Source organism: Phaseolus vulgaris, chromosome 9 (genome assembly GCF_000499845.2).
Source record: "Phaseolus vulgaris cultivar G19833 chromosome 9, P. vulgaris v2.0, whole genome shotgun sequence".
In the NCBI taxonomy this organism is placed as follows: domain Eukaryota; kingdom Viridiplantae; phylum Streptophyta; class Magnoliopsida; order Fabales; family Fabaceae; genus Phaseolus; species Phaseolus vulgaris.
The window spans coordinates 10,691,258-10,714,255 of record NC_023751.2 but is presented as its reverse complement, the minus strand read 5'-3'; the positions used below and the strand labels follow the sequence as shown (position 1 = coordinate 10,714,255).

Below are 22,998 nucleotides of genomic sequence, written 5' to 3'. Positions count from 1 at the left end.
TTCTTTCTAATCACTTTCAGGTATTCAATTGATTGACTCTGATAATAGATATTTGTTTGTACTTTTCTAAAATAAAAGTAGTCTCTGAAAAGTGTTACTATGTTCAAACTTATGAAAAAAAGTTTTAAAAAAATTATTTCAAGATTCAAAACTCTTCTTCAAAATAGAAAGTAATTATAATTAACTACTTTGATTACATTATATAAAAAATAACTTAAAATTTAGTGTAACTCTGTTTTCATCGTAAACCATATATGTTTACATATAATAATAATAATCTTGTTTTATTTGTTCAAAGATAAAAGGTTGTAGGTATTTTTTTTTTTACCAAAAATTATAACTTTATTTAAAATATACAAATATTTGCAATACAATACAAGGCGAAATTTAATGTAAAAAAAGAAAATTGAGAAGAGATAAGTCTTGATAAAAATAATAATTTACACTATAAAATCATTAAATGATAATTACATTTATCTCACATTACAAAAATAAGTAAAAACTATAAGCAATGAAACTCTCACCTCATCTTGAAGCTATCCTTAAATCAATTTGAATTTTGTGACAGGTTGGATATGCTTTGCAATTGCATGACTATGCATAATTTTATTTTCTTATTTCACTACTTTTCGTTATCTGGTCTTTTTAAGGGTTTTGCATAATTTTTTCACAAGTCTATGGAGATTGATAAATCTCAAATAAATTATGTGACCTAGTGAGTCCTATTTTTAATTACAATTATTTTAAGTATATTTCTATTTTACATTTATAAAAGTTATATGTTTAAAAAATATAGATTTTAGTTTTTCAAAAATACTTTTTTTATTCAAATAAAGAATTTAATCATATTTAAAAATAATAATCTTAAATTTAAATTTTTAATTAAATAAAATAAAATTAGAACATGTTTTTTACACACCAAATTATCTTTATAAAATATATTTTTTTGACTCATTAATTTATGTAAAAAATTTATTAAATATTCTAAAAATGTGAAGTGCAATGTCAATAGATTTATAATAGTAGTATGATCTGAGAATGAATACTCTAAAATGCCCTTCACCTCTATCATTATCAATGTTGTTGACATATGAAGTACACAAAATAGATTTTAAAATTTATTTATAAATTAAAAGTTTAAGATTTGATCGTATTTCTTGTTTTTTTTTCAATGATCTTAGAGATAAATACCCTGTTCAAGATTTCTATATTATAGTTAACAGATATAGATTGTTTGTAAATAAATGAAGAATTTGTAGCATGTAATTATAATGAGAGAAAGTGTTGAAAATTTTTGTCATTAACCAATTATGACAGAATTGTAATGATAAGATTGGATAGGAATTGAAAACAATCATAGTGTTATGAAAACCAAATGAGTGAGTTGTTACTATGAGCAACTTTGGTCTATACCACATAAGCTCAGCTGCTACAATGATGCTCAAATTCAATAAATCACCAAAATATATAAATAAATAAACTTAAAACCAAGTACCTTTACTTCATGTTGAAATAACTATTCAAGTAATAATGATTGTATGTATATAAATAATGAAACAAACAATTATCCATAAATATTATTTGTGTAGCTTTAACTATACCCGAGTTTTTGTTTTTGTTTTTTTCTTTCAAATGAAGACACAATATTATTTTTCTCTGTTACAGGTTACCACTGGAGTACACGACAAGCACCGCTCCACGGTTTTGCTATCGACAAAGGTCATGAACCGGTTATTGTAACACGTGGACGGTGGGATTCTCATTTTTTTTATTTACCACAAAAAACTTTTTAGCTTTGTATGTGTTTTTTTAAAGTAATTTATAGTTAGAACATTATTAATTCCTTAATTACTAAATAAAGTAAGGGACAGGGGCTAGAGATTTTGTTTTTGTTTTCTACAATAGAAACCTTCTGAGCAGTTCTGTCTCCCTCGCAGGTTAACCATGGTTAGCTCGCGCCGCTTTAGCCTGGTTAGTATTTTTCAATACATATGACGTATCATCTTCCTTTCAAATTATTTCTCCCCCTCTCCTTCAACTTCCTCCACCGCGCCGCCTAGAAGGACCGTCGTAAGCAGCGCGGCCGTGAACGTTGAATCACGGTTTCACTCCACAAAGTACAACATATAATTAAAAGAGAGACTCGGAGAGGAGTTGTTCAGTTCACCATAGTTAAGAAAAGAACCATGACGGAACCTCAGAATCCTTCACCATTCACACATTCTTCAGCTTCGGAAATCGCACCACAACCACAACCACAACCTCCGCCACCTCCCAAAAGGAAACGAAGCCTCCCTGGAATGCCAGGTATATTTGTACTTATTTATTTACTTCCAATTTATATAACCATAATTTGTGTCTTACATATGATAAATATATTCAGTTTGAGTGGCTTTGTGAATATTCTTGGTTTTGGATTTTGCGTGTTTTTATTTGTTGTTTTTTTCAGATCCAGATGCTGAAGTGATTGCTTTGTCACCGAAGACGCTGATGGCGACGAACCGTTTCGTTTGCGAGATCTGTAACAAAGGGTTCCAGCGCGATCAGAATCTGCAGCTTCACCGGCGCGGTCACAACTTGCCGTGGAAGCTGCGGCAGCGAGGGAGCAAGGAACCGCGGAAGAAAGCGTACGTGTGCCCCGAGCCTTCCTGCGTCCACCACAACCCCGCCAGGGCGCTCGGCGACCTGACCGGCATCAAGAAGCACTTCTGCAGAAAACACGGCGAGAAAAAGTGGAAATGCGAACGCTGCTCTAAGAAATACGCTGTACAGTCGGACTGGAAAGCTCATATGAAAACTTGCGGCAGCAGAGAGTACCGATGCGACTGCGGCGCCTTGTTCTCGAGGTATCAAAATCAAAATACTTCTCTTTTGTTATTTATTTTTATTTTTATTTTTTCCATTGTAATGTCTCTAATAGTAATGCGTATTATGTTGTTGAAGGAGGGATAGTTTCATCACGCACAGAGCATTTTGTGATGTATTAGCGCAAGAGAGCGCCAAAGCCCAAAATGTTAGCACTAGCAACGCTGATGTGCCTTCTTCGCCCCCTGCACCTCCACTCACTCCCTCTGCCACCGTCGTCTCTCCAACTTTGTCCATTCAGAGCTCCGGTACGTAGTTTTCTTAGCTTCAAACTCCTTCAACTTTTCACACTTCCCTCTCCATTTTTAATTGAAAAGAGTTAAAGATAAATGCATATAATAATGAAGCTTATATAAACACTTTTGACATTTTTTGTTTTATTCTGTTTGTTGGAGAAATCTACAAGTCTGGCTGTAGTATGGATCTGCCCAGGAGATAGGGATGGGATCTACGCTCATTATATTCCTTCTCAAATTGGTTAATAATTAATGATAAAATATTCCATGCAAACAATTTCATTTCAAAAAAATCCCTATAAATTTTATTTTATTTCATTAGTAAAACAATTATTATTGACTTTAATTATATAAAAAAATAATGCTACTCTGGGTACTCTCCCCCATGATACTCAGATAAGCCATGCCATAAGTTCCACGCTTAAATTCTTTAGTAAAAAAAATTATGTAGGAAGGGTGAAAGCTTTTTGCTCCATGCATATTCAATTGAAGTTGAAGCTGAGAATAAAAAGAGAGACCTCTACAATAATTGTTTCACTTTTTGCTCCATGCATGTTCAATTTCAAGCTTTTTAACCCTCTTGCAATATAATTGTATATAATCATTTAAAAGCTAAAAAGCTTATTTTTCTTTTTATATTTTAACTCTGTTTTTTGTTAGTTTATCTATTTTGCTACTTTTGTTTTTGTCCAGAAAACCCAAGGAAGCTATCACCAATGTCTCCAAACGCAACGTGCTTCGTGACAAGCAGCACCCCTTCCGGTTCCACTGTTTGTACCACTGTTTTTGCGAGTGTGTTGGCACCGTCCACAACGACAACTCATTCACAATCCCAATCACCGTCACCATCAACTTCCTCGTTCTTCAACCTCATGTCAAACTTGGCTCGCTCGGATAACCCTAAGGCCATATCTAACCTGAGAGAACCCACATCCCTCTCCCTCTCCTCACCACTCTATCTCTCCAATAATGACTCTCCCCACTTCACAGCATCTCCTCAACCTGCTCTGTCTGCCACTGCATTACTCCAAAAAGCAGCTCAAATGGGTGCATCCAGTGGTTCCCTTCTTCGTGGCTTAGGCTTAGCAAAGACACCATCATCATCATCATCCTTGGGGAAACACCAGCGTTTTAACATCAATGCAACCACAACCGCACAATGGTGTTGGGAAAAACGGGTAATTTTCCCACTAAAACAAAACTCTAACAGAGCTACCCGACAAATAATATTGAATAAATAAAGCGGAATAATAAAAGAGATAAAGAGGAAAGAACACATCCGAAAATTGTTAACGGAGTTCGGCCTGTTTAGCCTAATCTCCGAGCACAGCAAAAACAGCTCACTTTTATTACTATGAGAGAAGATATTACAAATTGGGATATATAACAGTGAAGGAGAAGAGTTTAATTTATAACCCTCAAACCTCCTTCCCAAACAATGAACCCACCGATGTGGGACTTGGGATTAAGCCAAAATCAACAAATCTCCACCTTGGCTTAATTTCAAGTCCCACCTAAAACAAATCTTCTCACAACATAACAAAAAACAAACTTTACAGTGCTTCAAATTTGCGCCTCCGGGCGCCAACTTCAAATGTGCAAAATATTAACCAAGTCTAAACAATATTCAAACTTGGCCCTTGTAACCACCTTGCCTTGTAGCAAACATCTTCTTTATTAGAAAATTCTTCTTTCTTTGCAAATACCCATTTGCACCCAATTGCCTTCTTACCTTTTGGTAATTGTGCCAACTTCCACGTCTTGTTCTTCTTCAAAGACTGCATCTCCTCTTCCATCGCACCCGCCCAATTACCACTTTCTGAACTCAGAATGGCTTTTGGGTAAGTGGATGGAATGTCATCAACAACTGGAAGTGCATAGGCAACCATATCCATGAAACGAGCAGGCTTCTGAATATCTCGTCTTTGTCTTCTAACTGCAATTGGCGCTGATTGTTGTTGAGATTCTTGGGTAGGAACCTCTTCCTCATCTGACTCTTCTTCTGCCATAGGAGAGTCACTTGTGGTATTTCGTGTTGGGATCACCACTGTCGGCTCAAACTCCACCTGCTTCCGAACACACTCCACCTGTTGTGGAGTACTATCAGCTCCTTCTGGATTTACCTTCTTTAACATGGCAGATTCATCAAAGGTAACATCCCTGCTGATAATCGTCTTCTTTGCCTCTAGACACCACAAACGGTATCCCTTCACTCCAGGACTAAAGCCCATGAAAAGAGCCTTCTTTGCCCGTGGATCCAACTTTGATTCAATCACATGATAATATGCAATAGAACCAAAAACATGCAAAGAATCATAATCAGTTGCAGGTTTTCCAGACCATACCTCTAACGGGGTTTTGCCATCTATAGCAGATGATGGCAAACGATTGACGAGATGTTGAGCGTATGTCACAGCCTCAGCCCAAAACTCTCTGCCTAACTCAGCATTAGACAACATACAACGAACTTTCTCCACAAGTGTCTTGTTCATACGCTCCGAAACCCCATTCTGCTGTGGTGTTTTTCTAACAGTGAAGTGCCGAACTATGCCACAATCTTGGCATACCTTCAGGAACGGATCACTCTTGTATTCTCCTCCATTATCTGTTCGGAGAACCTTAATCTTCCTTCCTGTCTGGTTTTCAACTTGAGCTTTCCACTTAAGGAAAATTCCAAGCACATCATTTTTGTTCTTCATAGTAAACACCCAAACTCTCCTGGAAAAATCATCAACAAAAGTGACAAAATAATGCCTACCTCCGATTGACGGAGTCTTGGCAGGTCCCCACACATCTGAATGCACATAATCCAGAATACCCTTGGTATTGTGAATTGCAGTGCCAAACTTCACTCTTCGTTGTTTTCCCAGAACACAATGCTCACAAAATTCAAGTTTGCAAGCCTTCGTACCTTTCAACAATCCTTGCTTGGTAAGAATTTGCAAGGATTTCTCTCCAGCATGTCCCAACCTCATATGCCACAACTTCGTTGCCTCAGCATCCTTCTTAGTGCTAGAAGTTGTTGCCGCTACTGTCCCCACCACTGTACTACCTTGGTAGTAATACAAATTGTTCTTCCTCACGCCTTTCAACATCACCAGTGCTCCTGAAGTTGCTTTAAGAATTCCATCTCGCATCGTCACAACTAGGCCTTTAGATTCTAAAGCCCCCAATGAGATGAGATTCTTCTTCAACTTTGGCACGTACCGTACATCCCGCAAAATTCTGGTGGATCCATCGTGATTCCGCAACTTGATTGAACCTATCCCGACTGTCTTACATGGATTATCATTACCCATGTAAACAACCCCGCCATCGAGTTCTTGAAAATCAAAGAACCATTCCCGAATGGGACACATATGATAGGTACAACCTGAATCCAATATCCACTCATCTGGATGCAATGATGCTGAAAGCGAGACAATCAACACATCACTTTTGCTTTCTGCAACATTTGCATCTTGCAGAGCCTTCCCTTCTTGATCCGAATTTGCCATTACAGACTCACAATATAATATTCAATATTACAAATAATTTCAAACAACCCAAGGCGAACCTTCTGCTCTGATACCACTTGTTGGGAAAAACGGGTAATTTTCCCACTAAAACAAAACTCTAACAGAGCTACCCGACAAATAATATTGAATAAATAAAGCGGAATAATAAAAGAGATAAAGAGGAAAGAACACACCCGAAAATTGTTAACGGAGTTCGGCCTGTTTAGCCTAATCTCCGAGCACAGCAAAAACAGCTCACTTTTATTACTATGAGAGAAGATATTACAAATTGGGATATATAACAGTGAAGGAGAAGAGTTTAATTTATAACCCTCAAACCTCCTTCCCAAACAATGAACCCACCGATGTGGGACTTGGGATTAAGCCAAAATCAACAAATGGAACCAGCGAGTAAAACAAGAGAATCAGTCCGTACTGGATAACCTTGGGCTTGGGCTTCCCTGTGGAAGTGGAAGTGTGACAGATGTGGTGATGGGCCCTTCTACCCCATTTGTGGGCCAGCCAATGACCCGTGATCTTCTCGGTCTTAGCATCGGTGGCGGCGGCGGAGCAAGCAGAGGTGGTCTCTCTGCCCTGGTCACGTCTTTGGGAGGGAACTTCGATTCACCCGGTGATGAAGGAGTTCACCGCTAGAAAACTGGAAATAATTGTCTAGTTGTTTTCTCGAACGGAAAACAGACACTGCCTTAATCAGTTGCATCTGCGCAACAAAACTGTTGGGTCTTCTGGCCATGCCCGGAATTTTTGTGACGGGTTAATCAGCCAAACTCTGTTGCTATTCAGAAAACGATAGGATAAAGTTACATGTATAATGTATTAGAATCTTTCTTTGCAATATTTATATGTATAAATCTCCTCTCACTTTTTCTTTTCTCTGGCAATTCTCCTCATGCTGTCATCAAAATGTAGATATGGCCACATGGCCACTGTAATCTTATTTTTTATAAAAAAAACTATATAAAAAACTAATTAATAGCTATTTTTAGTAATATACTAATAGTACATATGAGTGAATCAAACAATGATATTTTGTTTTCAGAAATAAGGAATTGTTATTACTTTTTTTTATGTTATTTTATTATCTCATGTTGAGTTTTATACTAGTAGAACATATCTTTTATTTGGAGAAGGTTTACTTAAATTGGTATCGGAAATAAATAAAAATGTCCTATCTTGTAATTAGTTTATTTTTTGAAAGTAAGATAAAAGATGAAATTATGTTCCAAGAATATAAATAATTTTATTTTATTCCGATAATCATATAACACATTTTTAGTTATTCATTTGATCACCATTAATAAGAGATATGTTTTAGTTTTATGACTTATATATTTAAACTGATTTTATTTATTAATTTTTTTTATTAATAAAAAAACTCTTATGATTGCTAAATAGTCACGATCAGCAAAGTCTACAAGTTACTGTAGCAGCACACTCTCAATTATGAGTCTGGTTCGAAACAAAATTAAAAGATTTTTGAAGTGTTTCTCTATTAAAAAAACTATACTTTTAGTTTGTATTCAAACAGATTTTGTGTCTATATAAGAAGTGTTGTCTCTGCTTGCACAGGACTTGAATAGTATTTCAGAGATGAGCTTTTGTATAAGAAAGACAAAAAGATATGGACAAATGAACAAATTAGAGATGGACCACAGGAGAAGGAAAGAACCTTAATTCACCAAACTGACTTTTTCTTATTTAAGAAAATCTTGACAAATTTATTTTAGGATACCATTAATGATATTAAATGCTAAGACACCTTCCATATGTTGTACAATTTGATATTAGTGTTTGTTTGGAGATACACAATTATAAAATATTTAGAACTTAAATGTGCATTAAATATATAAATTTCTTTTCTTCTTTCGTAAAATAAAGTGGTCTGCTTAATTTCTTTTTATTTGTACAACAAATTTGACTTATTAAATATATGCATTTCTTGATGATCTTTTGTGTTTTTCTCTTTACTTTTTATTAGCAGATTTTTTGGGTAAATTTAATTAGTTTTTTTTCATTATCTTTATTGTTTATATTATATATATAATTTCATAATTTTTAAAAATAAAGATATTTAATAGTATGATAAAAATCTCATTTTATGAATTAGATTTATGAAATTTATTAAATTTAAAGTTCATTCTTTGATAATATAATATATTATCAGAATTATTGAAATTTTTTATTAATAAAAGTTGATTGGATTCATCAGCCAAGATAAATATTTATGAGTTTAATTTAATAAATACTAAATTTACAAACATGTATGGTGATTGTGAATCTCATTAGTTTTATTGAAGGAGGAGACTTAACCCAAGATTTGTTAAATATCATAAAACATGATTTGTTGAAATAATTTTGAAGAAAAGAAAGGTTGAAAAGAAGTGTGAAGTGACTAGGTTCCATTTCACGGTTGGCATGGATGATTAAAATAAATGCATGGGAATGGATAGGTGACGGTGGTGGTAGTCAATTTCTGCAGCAGCAGCAGCAGTGGGTCCTGCTTCTGCATTTGTACGAGTTACCAAAATAATGCAATGCAACTTTCAAACTTGTCTCCCAGAATTTCCAAGTTCACACACAAGTTCCAACCAACCAAGTCGACAATGCAATTTTCAAGGGTCTTGCTACTGCTTGTTTTAAGTGTGTTAATAATCACCGCAAAAAAAATTTAGTAATGAAAAGGCTTTATCAAAAACATAGTTTAACAATTATAATAGCAAATAATTAATAGTATTTGGGGATGTCAGTGCCAGAAAAAAAAAGCGTGAAGGTATGCAAGGATTCAGTTACTGATAAGTGGCATAAATGTCAGGTGATGAGCTATGCTACGACGAATTAGGCTTCAAACAATTAATATAAGTGTGTCAAAAAAGTTTAAGGAGTGTGAGGAAAAACGGATGAACCAGCTCACCCTGCATAGATTACATAAATATTTTACGTGTTTATCTAGATTCCTATTCCGAAATATCGTTCTAAGGACGAGTTTGTTTACATTAGGTAAAAGGTCAATGATCTTAATTTTCGTTTGGATTAGAAAGATAATTTGAAAAAGGAATTTGAGGTTAATTTTTGTTTGAATTAGAAAGATAATTTGAAAAAGGAAATTTGAGGTGATTTGAGATTGTTCAGTGAAAAAGTGAAGATAAAGTTTATAATTGATGACAGAAAATTGTATTTTTTTTATTTATATTATTTTATAAATTTTGTCATTAATATTTTTTAGTTTAATTTATTTTATATATTATTAATTTTTTATTTTAATAATAGAAATTATTTATATTATATTATATAACTAATCATTATTTTATTATAATATAAATATAAATGAAATAATAATATAAAAATATAACATATATTTAATATAATAATTATAAACATATATAATAAAACATATAATATATTTAATAATTTTAGAAAAATATAATTAAAGATAAAATAAATTTTAAATAAAAATAAAAATTATTACAAAACCTTAATAAATAAAAAAATAATATTTTAAAATAAAACTATATTAAAATAAATCATCAAAATTTAATTAGTTTTATTTTATTTATTAATTTAATATTTTTATTTTATTTATTTAACATAAAACATATAATAACAAAATATTAAATTTATTTTATTAATTATTTAAATATTTTTATTTTATTATAAATCTAATTTTTATTATATATTACAAATATTTATTATTTTAAAATAAAAAACAGTAGTTGTTACATTTTATTAAAAATGAGACTTTCTTTCCTAAGTGAAAATGGAAAGTTGAGGAGAGATTTTTTTTTTCTCTTGCAATTTTCAGTATTGTGTTTTTTTTTTTTAGCTTTACTTGCCTTTTTTTTACTCTATATGTTTTTGTCGTCCAAAACAAACAGGAGATTAATGAAGGATTGTTGTCGTGATGACTCAAAAATCGTGTGAATAGTTGATTTTAGGTTGTTATTAGTCTCATGGGTTTTAAGAAAGATTGGTTGGCTATAAATAACTAGTTCTTCTCGATTTAACTTGGATTTCAAGGGAACCGTGTCACTACTCTTCAATATGCGTTTTAGTTAGATATTTTCTTCACATTTTTCGTTCTCATTTATAATAGTAAGGTGATGTGATTAGTGTGATTCTCTTACATTTTTTTAGGGGTATGTCTTTCATTGTTTGTTATTTTTTTTGTTGCAACCATGTGGTTTAGTAATAGTCAATAGTGTACGCCAAAATGTACTTGCAAGGCCTTTGTAACCTTATCATATTCACTCGAAAATGTGTCTTTCACTCTCTAAAACACTTTTTTTAGTATGTCTCAATTTCTAGTGATCTTTATCTTATTCTTTTTTCCAGTTGAATGTCTCAATTTTAGAGAGACAAATACTTGCAAAGACACTCCGACACTCAATCAATGTTTTTTATAAGCTATTTACAAGATGTTTTTCAGAAAAGAGAATTATTTACTTAAAAAATTATCTTTTATTTATATTATTTTAAGATGGACACGTCCCAAGTCTTCTATACTCATTATTTCTCTATTTCTCTAGATAATCTTGTTTATTAATCAAGATAATCTTGTTTATCCTCCTAATTTCTTGTATTTATGTTATCTAGAAATTATTTACTACTATTATAATTCACTACTATAAAATGTCTTTTGAAATAACAAAACTCTAGTCATCTATGCTTTGAGTTTCGACAAAAAAAGAATTGAGCCTACTCAGTCTCACTAGTAACCCAAATCCACTTTAAAGACCTATGAAAAGCACATGTTCCTAACTTAGATCAAACGTAGCAAATGAAGTCGTAGGGATTTTTTGCACCACAAGAACATACTCAAACCCCATGTTACAACAGTCCAAAAGGTAGTTCCATACTCAACAACCATGCCACAGCCCAAAAAGTAGATTTGCAAGGATCGCATATATTTGGGTTGTGTGATTTGAAATAATTTTCAGAGAAAAAATTGAGTATAAAATAAAAAGAAAGTCCTAGTTTTTGGAAAGTGTTTGGAACTTTTACTGTACCCTTAATAACAATATTTACATGCATACTTTTTAATAGTTACCAGACAATTAATAAATGATATATTTAAATCAATAATACTTTCTTAAAAAATATTTTACTAAAAAAATATTTATATTTTAAAAATACATCTAAGATGAATTTTGACGTTATATTACAAACTATCAGTATTTATTTATTCAGTCAAATCAATTATATACTATACATTTTTTATTTGTTTCCACTATGGGGTTTTATTAAAACAAACTATATCATTTTCTATAAAAATAAACCATATTACCTTCCACTCATTTTTTTTTAACTTGCATTTAGGTCTTTCATGGCATGGACCTCATCCTCATTCTTTTCTGTAATTAACTATTCTCATTGAGAGTTACTTCCACGTACAAATTCTCTAATGAAATCCATTTAAGAATAAGAAATGCTGAATTGAAGAGATGAATACGTGTGCATGTAACCAATTTAGAAAGAATAAAAGTGAATTATACATACAAATGAAATTCAGTTAATTGCCTAAAACACGAATGTCTGTTGAAAACAATATAAAGTGTGGATGAAAAAGTGTGCAGACACATGCTTATAATGAAAAATAACAATGTCAAATTTATACAATTTATATAGAAATTAAAAGTGTACCTGTGAATAATGTTTATCCACTCGATACACAATTTGTTGTCGTGTTAGTAGTCTCTGAATTCTTTAAAGTTCTTCCTCTCTTGCGCGTGTGTTCCGTCGGTCGTGCTAGTAGTATCTGCGATTGCACTCCGATGCTCAAGTCAGTGTTAATGATTAGTTTTGTTCTCTCAGGATATGAAAACGTATATTTTCTCCATTCAGAAGTCTTTTTTATCAGTTGACTTGTGCCTTCATTAGTGTGGGCCAGATAACCGGTTTACCAAGACGTGTGTAGTGGTCCTCAGGTCATATGTAGTGGTTTTCTGATATCACAGGAATGCATTCGAAGTGGATCTTTGACATATTTAACGTCAATTATAACTGTTTTCTTATCACGTATTTATTGTGTTACATTATTAATTCATGTCTTCAACGGGTCCGACCAGTAAAAAAAAATAATAATTGGAGTGAAATTACAATTAGATGCATGATTAAATTACCTCCCGCGAGTCTCAACAGCTACTCATGAATCAAATGCAAATGCTTGGATCCGTTACGTTACCTATGAGGATGGTAACGTGCATTCCATGTCTCTCTGTATGTACCTTTCTGTTCTTCTGCCACAAATTCCCATTCTGAATAAACAAGAATGTGATATTGCTAAAATAAAAACAGACCTTCTGTATTAAAATTAAGTTTCTAAAGACTAATGCAAAAGCTTGTTTTATAAAACCCAAACACACTGCAACGTTCATTATAATTCCATTCCCTTTTTTTATTGCTTATTGTCGCTTTCGCCTGCCCAACGCACAACCTAAAACTAACAACATAATACAAAATCGTTAACTAGTAGTTGTACCTAACACCTACAATATAGGATTTATAATATATCATGTGATACTAGATCAGAATTCTTAGACGTGAACTCTTAACTAATATTAATAGTAGTATACAAAATTATTCATTTACTTACTTACAAAATTATCTGCAATATAACTGATTTGATTTGAGTATCGAACGCTATTTAAATGATTACTATAAAATAGTTACTTCATTATATCTTTATCTAAATTCTTAAGTATATAAATATTTAAATGATTACTATAAAATAGTTACTTCATTGTATCTTTATCTAAATTCTTAAGTATATAAATATATTAATTTTTTCGGGAAGTAGATCTATCTCATTATTCATTTACTTACTTACAAAATTATTTATATTTCAACTGGTTTGAGTGTCGAAGAATTTTCTGTAAATTCAAAAAAAATACACCGTACTCACAGAGACCATATCTCAAAAGAAGGACAACTCATCCTCGATATAAAGAATAGTTATTGATCTAACAAGTGATATTAAGATTTTTAATTTTCATTTTCACGTGGTACTAATATAATAATTTGTATATTGTTAATTAATTAAAATGTAATTATTATAAAGTTAATAAACTGCTTTAAAGAATTGTTTTTATCAAAATTTATATATTTCCATTTAAAAAATAAAAATAAGAAAAATGAACTGTCATGCTCACTTTTTTTCTCTTTCTATGTATCTATAAATATTAAGAGGTTTTGAAAATGTGAAAGGAAAAGACAAAAGTAGAGAGCAATGAAATGAGAGGCTATCGCGAGAGGAGTGTCATCATCACAGTTTAGTTTTTAGAGAGTGTATTTAATACGTATCACACAAAATTATGCTAAATCCAAAACATGGAGTAGATCGCGTTGCTTATCGCGATCACCACTTTAGATTTATCCGCTAAAAAATTTGGCAGCCAATCCACATTCACTCATAATTTGTGGCTTCGCAATTTTGGTTACATTTTTCCGTTAGCCCTACACGCCATTGTCCTCTTCTTCTCCAACTCACTTCCTCGTCCAAATTCCTCTTCCATCTCACAAACACACCTCTGCACTCTGCACTCTCTACTTTCACTTCAACAGTTTCCCGCCAGAGGTTTGATTTGTGAATTCTTATTTTATGGAGACAATTTATTCTTCTCAACGAGAGAGCGTCCTTTTAGGTTATAATAATAATATTAGTTATGAGAATGGAAATAATTCTCTGATTCGGAGGTCGTCTTCGACCAATTCCAACTTGGAGGTTGATTTCAACGACGTGTTTGGGGGGCCGCCGCGGAGGTCATCGCTAAGCGAAGCGCGGCAGAGTCTGACCGAGTTGAAGGATTGGAGCGAAGAGGAAGGGGAAAGTGGTTGGTGTAGGTGGCCGCCGGAGCGGGAGAAACCGGTGTTTGGAGAGGATATTGGAAACCGGAGGCGTCACGGCAACAAGAACAATGACTTCTTCGATGACATTTTCGGAGGTGAGGAATCGGCGAGTGTGTGTTCCACGCCAAAGAAACGCGTTGGGGACCCTTTCACGTTCTCTCGAGTGTCCAGTCCTCTGCCATCGGCGCTTGATCCCGTTGCTGCCTCTCTTCCTCTACCATTCAGGTTTTTCTCTTCTTACCATTATTTTCATTAATATATATATTATATTTAGTATGAATATTCATTATTAATACCAGAGAACACACAGCGCAACAAGGCCTATAATATTTAATTATCATTAAATATTATAATTAAAAAATTATAAAAAATAAAAAGAAATTGTTTTAAATATATTTTACATTCTCTTTTTTTATTTAATGTTTATGATATTAAAAGAATGTTTATATAGAAGTTAGGAATTGTATATTTTTATGTAAAAAAAATAGTTGTATTTGATAGTAATTTGTGTACCCTAAAATAAGAAAATTGATTATATGTGGTTTAAGTGATAAATTTATTACTACTAAAGTTTTTGTTAGTAAATGAAGTGATTTAATGTTCCTAGTAAGTGATCTACTAATATATTACTCGGTAATTACACCATAAAATTAAATTAAAATGAAGTATAAGTATAAAAAATTCCAATGAAACTGCATACATCTATATCCCTTCCGGTATGTAGATTTTTCCTATTTCTAATCTCTTTGTGCATACGACTTCAAGGTTGTGGAAAGAGTTGTGAATCTTTTTTATTATATGAGGATTAGTCTCAACATCTTTTTAGAATTATATTTTTATCAAAACAAGATAATAATGACAATGCCGTGATATCACTTTATCTCGAACATATGTTTATTTTAAAAGAAATAAATAAAGATTGGTTAACAAAAAAAGGAAATAGACAAGAAATAAAATGTAATACTTAGTTATTTAACAAAGTTAAAATACATGAGAAATAAATACAAAATATTTTTAAATTATGTCATTTAACTGATTTGATATAAATTAAAGAATCAATAAAATTAAATAAGAAATAATAATTCAAGTTATTCCACTATTTGATTTATTTTTTAAAATTAAAATTATTTTCCTTTTTGCGCTCTCATCTAAACATGGATGACATACAATCCCTAACATGTATTGAACATGAACAGTAAAAATGGAATTTAAGCAGTTTGGAATACATAAAATGCATAGAAAATTTGAAAATTGAACAGACTTTCGGCATGTGTGAGAGGGAAAAATGAAAGAAAGTTACCTGAAGATAAAATAATAGATTAGGTATAATTTATAATTGATTATATAATAAATGTTTTATTAATATTTATGTTCATCTTATAATTTATAATTGTTTATCGATGATTTTTTACAGTTTTATTTTATAATAATAATAAATACATAAATTTCGTATTTCTTTCTTTCATTCAAGTATCTATTTTATTTATTTATTTAAGATAAAATATATTAAGTATACACAAATATTAAACTTAAAATAAAGTGCAACAATTAATAATTCTAAATCATTTAATATAAAAAGTTTTAATTGTTGACTAATAATACAATCTTTAAATTTTTGTTATAAATAACATTTAAGTGATTTCCACTTTTATCATCACGAAATTCTTAAATTATTTCTTCCTAATCATATATTTCCAAAAGAAAAAAACCCTTGAACTTTAAGACTTTTTCATTACAAAACTCGAGTATATATATTGGTTAAAGAGATCTAAGAGCATATATGTTGGTTCTTATAAAAAATAACAATATTGAAGTTTTTATTTCACTTTAAATGAAACATGTTATGTCACATTATTTTTAAGCAATACAATTATATTAAATTTTTATAAGTTTTACTTTGATAAATAATTTTTATAAACGCTTACACTTTTATAGTTTTTTATTTATATTTGAATTTTTTATTTCTCGTTTTTTCTTGTTAAACATCATTCAATATTTTATAAGATAATTATTTTTTAAGTAACAGATTACATATTCTATTGTTGTTAAAATAATAATTTGTTGTTGAAATAAATAATTGTGTTTAATAAAATGATAGTTGAGTTGTGTATAATAAAAAACAAATGAAATCTTAAAATTTTAACTATTATAAACAAATTTTGATTGTTTTGAAAAATATTACACAAATATTCCATAAACATTACACTAACCCTAACTATTCTGAAAAATGTTACATGATATATAAAGAAGGTTTTTGCAGAATTTAAAAAAGAGAAAATTACTTGCAATATAAAAAAAGTATAAGGGTGTGGTAAAATACTTTTAAATTTATATGTGAAAAGCTTTTCAAAATTATAATAATGAGACTAATATAATAAAAAATTTACTATTTTAAAATGATATTTCAATTATTTAGGAAATGCTATATCTTTTTTAATCATTTATCATTGATGTATATCTTTTTATTGTTTTATTATTTAGTCTAACAATTTTTGAAAAAATATTGTTAATTTTTTTTGAAAAACTAATATCTGATTTATACATTTAATGAAAATGATAAAATATGTTACTTTTTCATGTAACCAATATTTATTTTAATATAAGGTAAATATTTGATAAATTGTTAAATTAACATTTTAACCATTTGGATATGAATTTATTATTGCTACACAAACAAATAGCTATATCAGCGATTACTTGTTAAAGTAAAAATATAATTAACTAAATTTTAAAAGAGCCATAATTTTCATAATTTTGAAGTATATAAAGACACACATATATACGTGATACAAAAATAAGTCTGTTTATATTTTATTTTCTCTAAATATAAAAACCCGTTAAAATCATATTTTAAAATTTTAAATAATGATGGTTAAAAACAGACACAAATTAAAAATATTATGTAATAACATTAAATATCAATAGTTTAGAAATGGAGAGCTCAGAAATACCAAAATAGCATAATTTTTTATAAAAAAGGTAGTCAAATGTTATATAAAGCACTACTACAAAAGTTATTGTATGCACGTTTTTTAACTTCTAGTAAATGTTTATCTTGAATTGTGATACACATAGTTATTCCAAGAATTATAATTCACATCAACACTACATTGTTGGACACTGCAATCTAATATAAGAACCTATAATTCGATTTATCAGTTTCTTTAATGAGAAATAATTAAGTAAGCTATTATCAACTAATTGTTTATTGTCTATACATCGGTACTTAATAAATAATCAAATTTTAATGCAACCAGTACTCAAACTTAAAAAAAATATCACTTGGGAATTTGAAAATATTTTAAAAAATGAAGCTCAATTAAAATTTATTTTCTTAACAAAGTCATTAAATCATAAATTATCATATATATATATATATATATATATATTTTAAAGGCTATATATAAAGTAATTTTTAATCAATGACCATGTAAAAACTTTGTACTGATAATCTACTAAATTAATTTCTTAAAATAATTTAGGTAATAATATATTGCAAACAAAAAATGAAAGAAGTTCATAGCAGTTATGGGTAATAAAGGGTAAGAAATGTATAGCAAGAAAACTCAACATACGTGATGGTAAGAGACCGATCTTAGATTAAGAAGATACTTGTTCTTGACTATCTTGAATGTTCTAAATTTAGTTCGTGACCTTTATATAAGAACCTAAATCAGATATAAAATGTTTTTTTATATAAAAACCTAAATCAGATATAAAATGTTCATAATTGAATATGTACCGATATTATTTCAATTTCTCTAAATATTTGTATGGTTTGAGATTGGAGAGTTGGGCATTGATAAAGTTTTATCAGAAGAAAATTAACCAATTATAAACTCTGATTTAGACCTAATTATAACTATAAAAAGGTAACCAATTATAGTTACACTGTCTGAATACAAGTAAAAATAAAACATAAATATTCAACGCTCTAAATGAAAGAATCTCTTATCTATTGCCTATTCATACAAAAATAAAATAAGTCTGACCGGATTTTTAATTGCCCCAATTGTATTCAGAACATGTTAACCTGAGTTAAACTATTTTCTTAATCTATCCACTTATTTTTATTGGACGGGTCAAATGGAGTCAGATTTCATAATTATGATTTACATAAGGAAAATTGACAAATATGTTTGTCTTTTATTGCTGAAATCAAATTATTTCAAACATGAATGCAGTATTAAATAATTACTATATGATGAGTTTTTAGTTTTTAGCTATAAATAGCATGCGTAGGTAGCTTAAAATAAAGCGCCTCTTTCCCTACATGACTCCTTATCTTATCCTAAAAAGATAAACTTCTGATCTTACAGCACCACTCTCTACTATCCCCAATTTCAAATCAATTCATTAATGATTTCTTCTTGTTCATCTTCAATTTGCCGCTGATTCTTGCTCCACCATTTTAAACTGACCAGCCTTCCAGCCAAATTGACAAATGGGGTGGACCTTCCAACATTTGGTTCCCCCACGAGGACTAACAGCATCAACAATGGTATTGTTGCTTCAAATGGACTTGGCCTTTCAGATTCTTACTCATCCAGAATTTCAATCCAGCAAAAGGAGTTGAAAAAGGATTTAAAACCTTACCGACAAAGTCTTCTATCACAGGAGTTTTCAAACTCGAGCACATCTGATAAAGCAGACAAAGGAAGCATCATGAAACAGGACATATCTATTAGTGAAGTTTCGCCTGCTTCTAGTAATGGTCAATTCCATTTCTCAATATACAAATGGGCCAGTAAAGATGTGCCAATGGTGATGTCTCTTAGGACAGAAAGAGCCTCCAAGGCTAAGGATAAGCTTAAACTTGAGAAATGCTCAAGTGCTAAAGAAAGGGTGGTCAGTGAGATCACCACACAAAAACCTATGGCATATGATTCCTCTGTCATGAATAATGGAAAAGAAAACGTATCAACTACTTCCACAGCCACTGAAAATGGAGCAGACTCAAACCAGATTGTAGAACAAATAGTTTCTGCCAAGGCTCAATCACATATTACCCTAGATGTTCCCGCTAGTTCTACCCCGGGTGACGCTAGAGCAGTATCAAGTACTCATTCTGCAGGCGAGAACGGCTTCTCTGGAAAAACTGAGACAGGAAGGGATACTCAGAAGGTTGAGTCCAAACCTTTACAGTTTCTGTTCAAAGAAAATGATAAGAAACAAGGTGAAGTAATTTTCCCTTTACATTATGTATATAAATGTATGTATGTTTAAACACATATTACTACCTTTCCAGTCTGTGATACTGTTCTTCATATCATATGACAGATAATAGTCAGATGATTACAAGGGAGAAAGAAGAAAACAGGATGAAAAGCACAAAAAAATTGTCTGCTGTTTTTGATGTTACCGAGAATCCCATGAAACAAGTAGAAAAGACAGTTTCCGCAATAGATGTAGGACATAGCAAAGCCACTTCCCAGGGTTCAGTGAGCTTAGGTGAGAATAAGGGGAAAGGCCTAGTTAAAGGAAAGGTCAAAGAATTCGCTCGAATTTTCAACCAAGAAACTGCAACAAAACCGAAAGTTGACTCCAAATCTCGACCTCAGGGCTCTACATACAAGCAGAGAGATGCTTTAAGAACAAAGAATGACGTAAGTGCTGTCACAGCTTAATAAATGCACTTTGTTGAAAGGACATTAACTTTTTGAATATGCTTTAGTGCTAAATCTCATGTATAATTCTGGTTTCACAACAGCGAAGGTTTTTAATATTTCTTTCAACTCTAGCAGGTTGAAAGTGGGCCTGAACAATCCAAGAAGGAGAACTCTACTGTAGAGACTACCAACATATCTGCTGATGATATGTCAAATCAAGAGGATATGTCAGAATCAGGTATTGCTTAGTTATCAATATCCCTTCAGTTGAGAATTTATTTACATGGGAAGAGATCGAATTGTGCATATACTCCTCTCCTCTTTATTCCTAGCATGGTGACAAGAATATGGCAAACTTACTGAATATGCATGTGACCTACATCTAACAATAGAAAAATATAATTACATGCAAGCAACAAGCAGCATGCAGCAAGGTTTTATTTAAAATTTTATGTGGTCACTTATTATTTCCTAATGTTTTTTTCTTAATTGTCTGTTAAATCAGTACTCTAGTAAGTTTTCTTCACTGTATGGTCTACATCCAAGATGTGGATGGATTTCATCTTGATACGGTGCTAGGGAAACAATTTACAGAATCAGTGAATCATACGGTGCCAATTATTTTAAGAAAATCCTATTAGAAGTTTTCCTTGCAAGAAAAAAATCCCTTGTTATTATTCAAACGTGACACTTGATTATTTAAGATAGTCTGAAATACGCTTACACCAATCTTTGATCAGCTTTTAAACTCTGTAGATATGATTTGGCCTGAATACTTGATGATTATGAAACAACTTGATTTTGTTAGCAGAAATTCCTGATATATCATTTACTGTTATCGGAGATAAAGACGAGTGCTTCCACGGGGGTTTCATGGTATTTCATACAAAATTAATTAATTTCCATTCATGAGTAGAAAGTTTTAGAGCTTAAAATGATAAGCTTCTATATTGGGTTTTTCAGATACAAGTATTATCCCAAGATGAGGGCGAGGACTTACAAAATCAAGAAATTCAAGTAACTTATTACTTAACTAGATTTGTTTGTTTCAAGGTTATAGAAGAACAGTTATATTTAGTATATATCTCTGTATACAATGTAGATGATTGACAAGAAGATAAAACAGTGGTCTAAAGGGAAGGAAGGAAACATACGATCCCTGCTATCGACATTACAACATGTAAGAAAACAATACTTACTCCTTATTGCTCTTGTCTCATTTGGTTGAAAATTTGATTTCTCCGTTTTTGTTGAATAATATGATGAATACAGTAAGAGGTTTGTGCTTTTAATATAAATGGGACAATAGAGTATGATAATCCACCTATTATTTCTTAATAATATAATCTGAGTAAGTATTAAAAAAATAATTAAATTTAAATTCACTTTTCTGAGTAACATGAGGGATTAAGAAGGATGAGTGGGAGTTAAAGTCACTTTGATCTAATTAGGATATTATGAGTATATTAGGAAGGGTGGAGAAAGTTGATTCTCTTTTGAGAGTTTTACACTCTGGGATAACTTAATTTTCGTAAAATTGTGTATTTGATTATCCATAGTTCCATGCAAAGTACTAACTCTTGTTAAATCACGCATAAAGGTACTTTGGAAGGAGTGTGGATGGAAGCATGTGCCTCTTGTTGATATAATTGAAGGGAACGCGGTAAAAAGATCTTATCAAAGAGCTTTACTCTGCTTGCATCCCGATAAGTTGCAGCAAAAGGGTGCTTCTTCAGACCAGAAATATATTGCAGAGAAGGTTTTTGATATTTTACAGGTAACATATTTCTGCCAATTCATTAGCATTACAATTATTCTATTCTTAGGAAGGTATTGAAATGCAGGAAATGATTTATAAACTTATCATCATCTAGCTTCTTTTTTTTAAACTTATTCAAAACAGTGACTTACTTTGTCCATATTTTACAATGCAGGAGGCATGGACTCAATTCAATATGCTCGGTGCACTGTAAATTTTTCAATACCTTTATTGAGTAAAAGCTCTAGTTGGTACATTGTGCGAAGCTTCCCTCCATGGACTCTCAATAAGGGGGTAGATCTTGTTCTTATCACAAAAGCAAGTGTTACTTTATATACCTGTAACTAATTTCGTAGCAATTGTAGTATATTGGGTCGAAAATATGTAATTTTCCTGTCTGGTATGAATTCACCAATATTTTTTCCCCTTCAACACTATAGTTTATTTTTCTTACTTGTATATCTACTGCACAATATATAGAAAGAGGTCACTGACCTGAAGGTACAGTCATTCTATCAGCTTCACTTTTCTGTTTCATTGGAAATTCTTTTCAACTTACGATTACTTTCCCTAATTTTGCTGCAATTATACTGTACACAACTTAATTTAGAAAAAAAAAAATACTTATGTCAAATCATTGTTAGTTATCTGTTATTAAGAGTTTACAATCACTCAAAAATATATACATTTTCGCCATTCAACTAAAGACGTGAATCTAATCTTCATTATTTAACCAAACAAATAAAACACAAACTTCCAAATAAAGAATCAAGAAGATGAAAGCATTAAAAAAATAGTACTGAAATACTCTACATCTATTACCCGCAGGCAAAAAATCAACGAACCAGCCAATTGGATTAAGAAACATGTGTGCCGAATCTACTGATAAAATTCCAGTCTAATCCAACCATTAACAAAGTTACAAATGTAATTTTACGATTATGAGAGAAACAAATTTTAGCTTTCCTTTCTTAGAGAACTTACCCAGTAAATGGATTGTCCCAAATATTAAACAAATATTCCATCTTTAACGTTTTAGATGACTTTTAAAGTGCGTAAAAAAGATATATTTTTTATCTATATGCATATTGCGTTTACTTGTAAATATTCAGAATACATTCAACTTCATGCATTTCTTTCACGGAAGACCAACTATTATATTATTAATT

At 31.1% G+C, this 22,998-nt stretch overlaps 2 protein-coding genes across 5 annotated transcripts; both read left to right on the top strand.

The window, feature by feature from the left end:
• The first annotated feature begins 1,947 nt into the window (after positions 1-1,947).
• On the top strand, positions 1,948-7,492 carry LOC137821474 (zinc finger protein GAI-ASSOCIATED FACTOR 1-like). The gene is made up of 5 exons (XM_068626081.1): positions 1,948-2,307; positions 2,450-2,846; positions 2,944-3,113; positions 3,795-4,265; positions 6,984-7,492. The coding sequence occupies exons 1-5, from the start codon at positions 2,187-2,189 to the stop codon at positions 7,250-7,252; spliced, it is 1,428 nt and encodes a 475-aa protein (XP_068482182.1). The 5' UTR covers positions 1,948-2,186; the 3' UTR covers positions 7,253-7,492.
• A 6,439-nt stretch (positions 7,493-13,931) lies between these two features.
• On the top strand, positions 13,932-22,347 carry LOC137820456 (J domain-containing protein required for chloroplast accumulation response 1). 4 transcript variants are annotated; one of them, XM_068624563.1, is made up of 9 exons: positions 13,932-14,686; positions 18,886-19,637; positions 19,742-20,067; positions 20,206-20,308; positions 20,882-20,946; positions 21,034-21,087; positions 21,173-21,250; positions 21,671-21,847; positions 22,005-22,347. In XM_068624563.1, exons 1-9 carry the CDS (start codon positions 14,214-14,216, stop codon positions 22,041-22,043), a joined length of 2,067 nt encoding a protein of 688 aa, XP_068480664.1. In that variant the 5' UTR covers positions 13,932-14,213; the 3' UTR covers positions 22,044-22,347. The 4 variants fall into 4 exon arrangements, with proteins under 4 accessions (XP_068480664.1, XP_068480661.1, XP_068480662.1 ...); XM_068624560.1 differs by having other exon boundaries at positions 14,011-14,686; positions 20,879-20,946; XM_068624561.1 differs by having other exon boundaries at positions 14,011-14,686; positions 20,203-20,308.
• Positions 22,348-22,998: the final 651 nt, after the last annotated feature.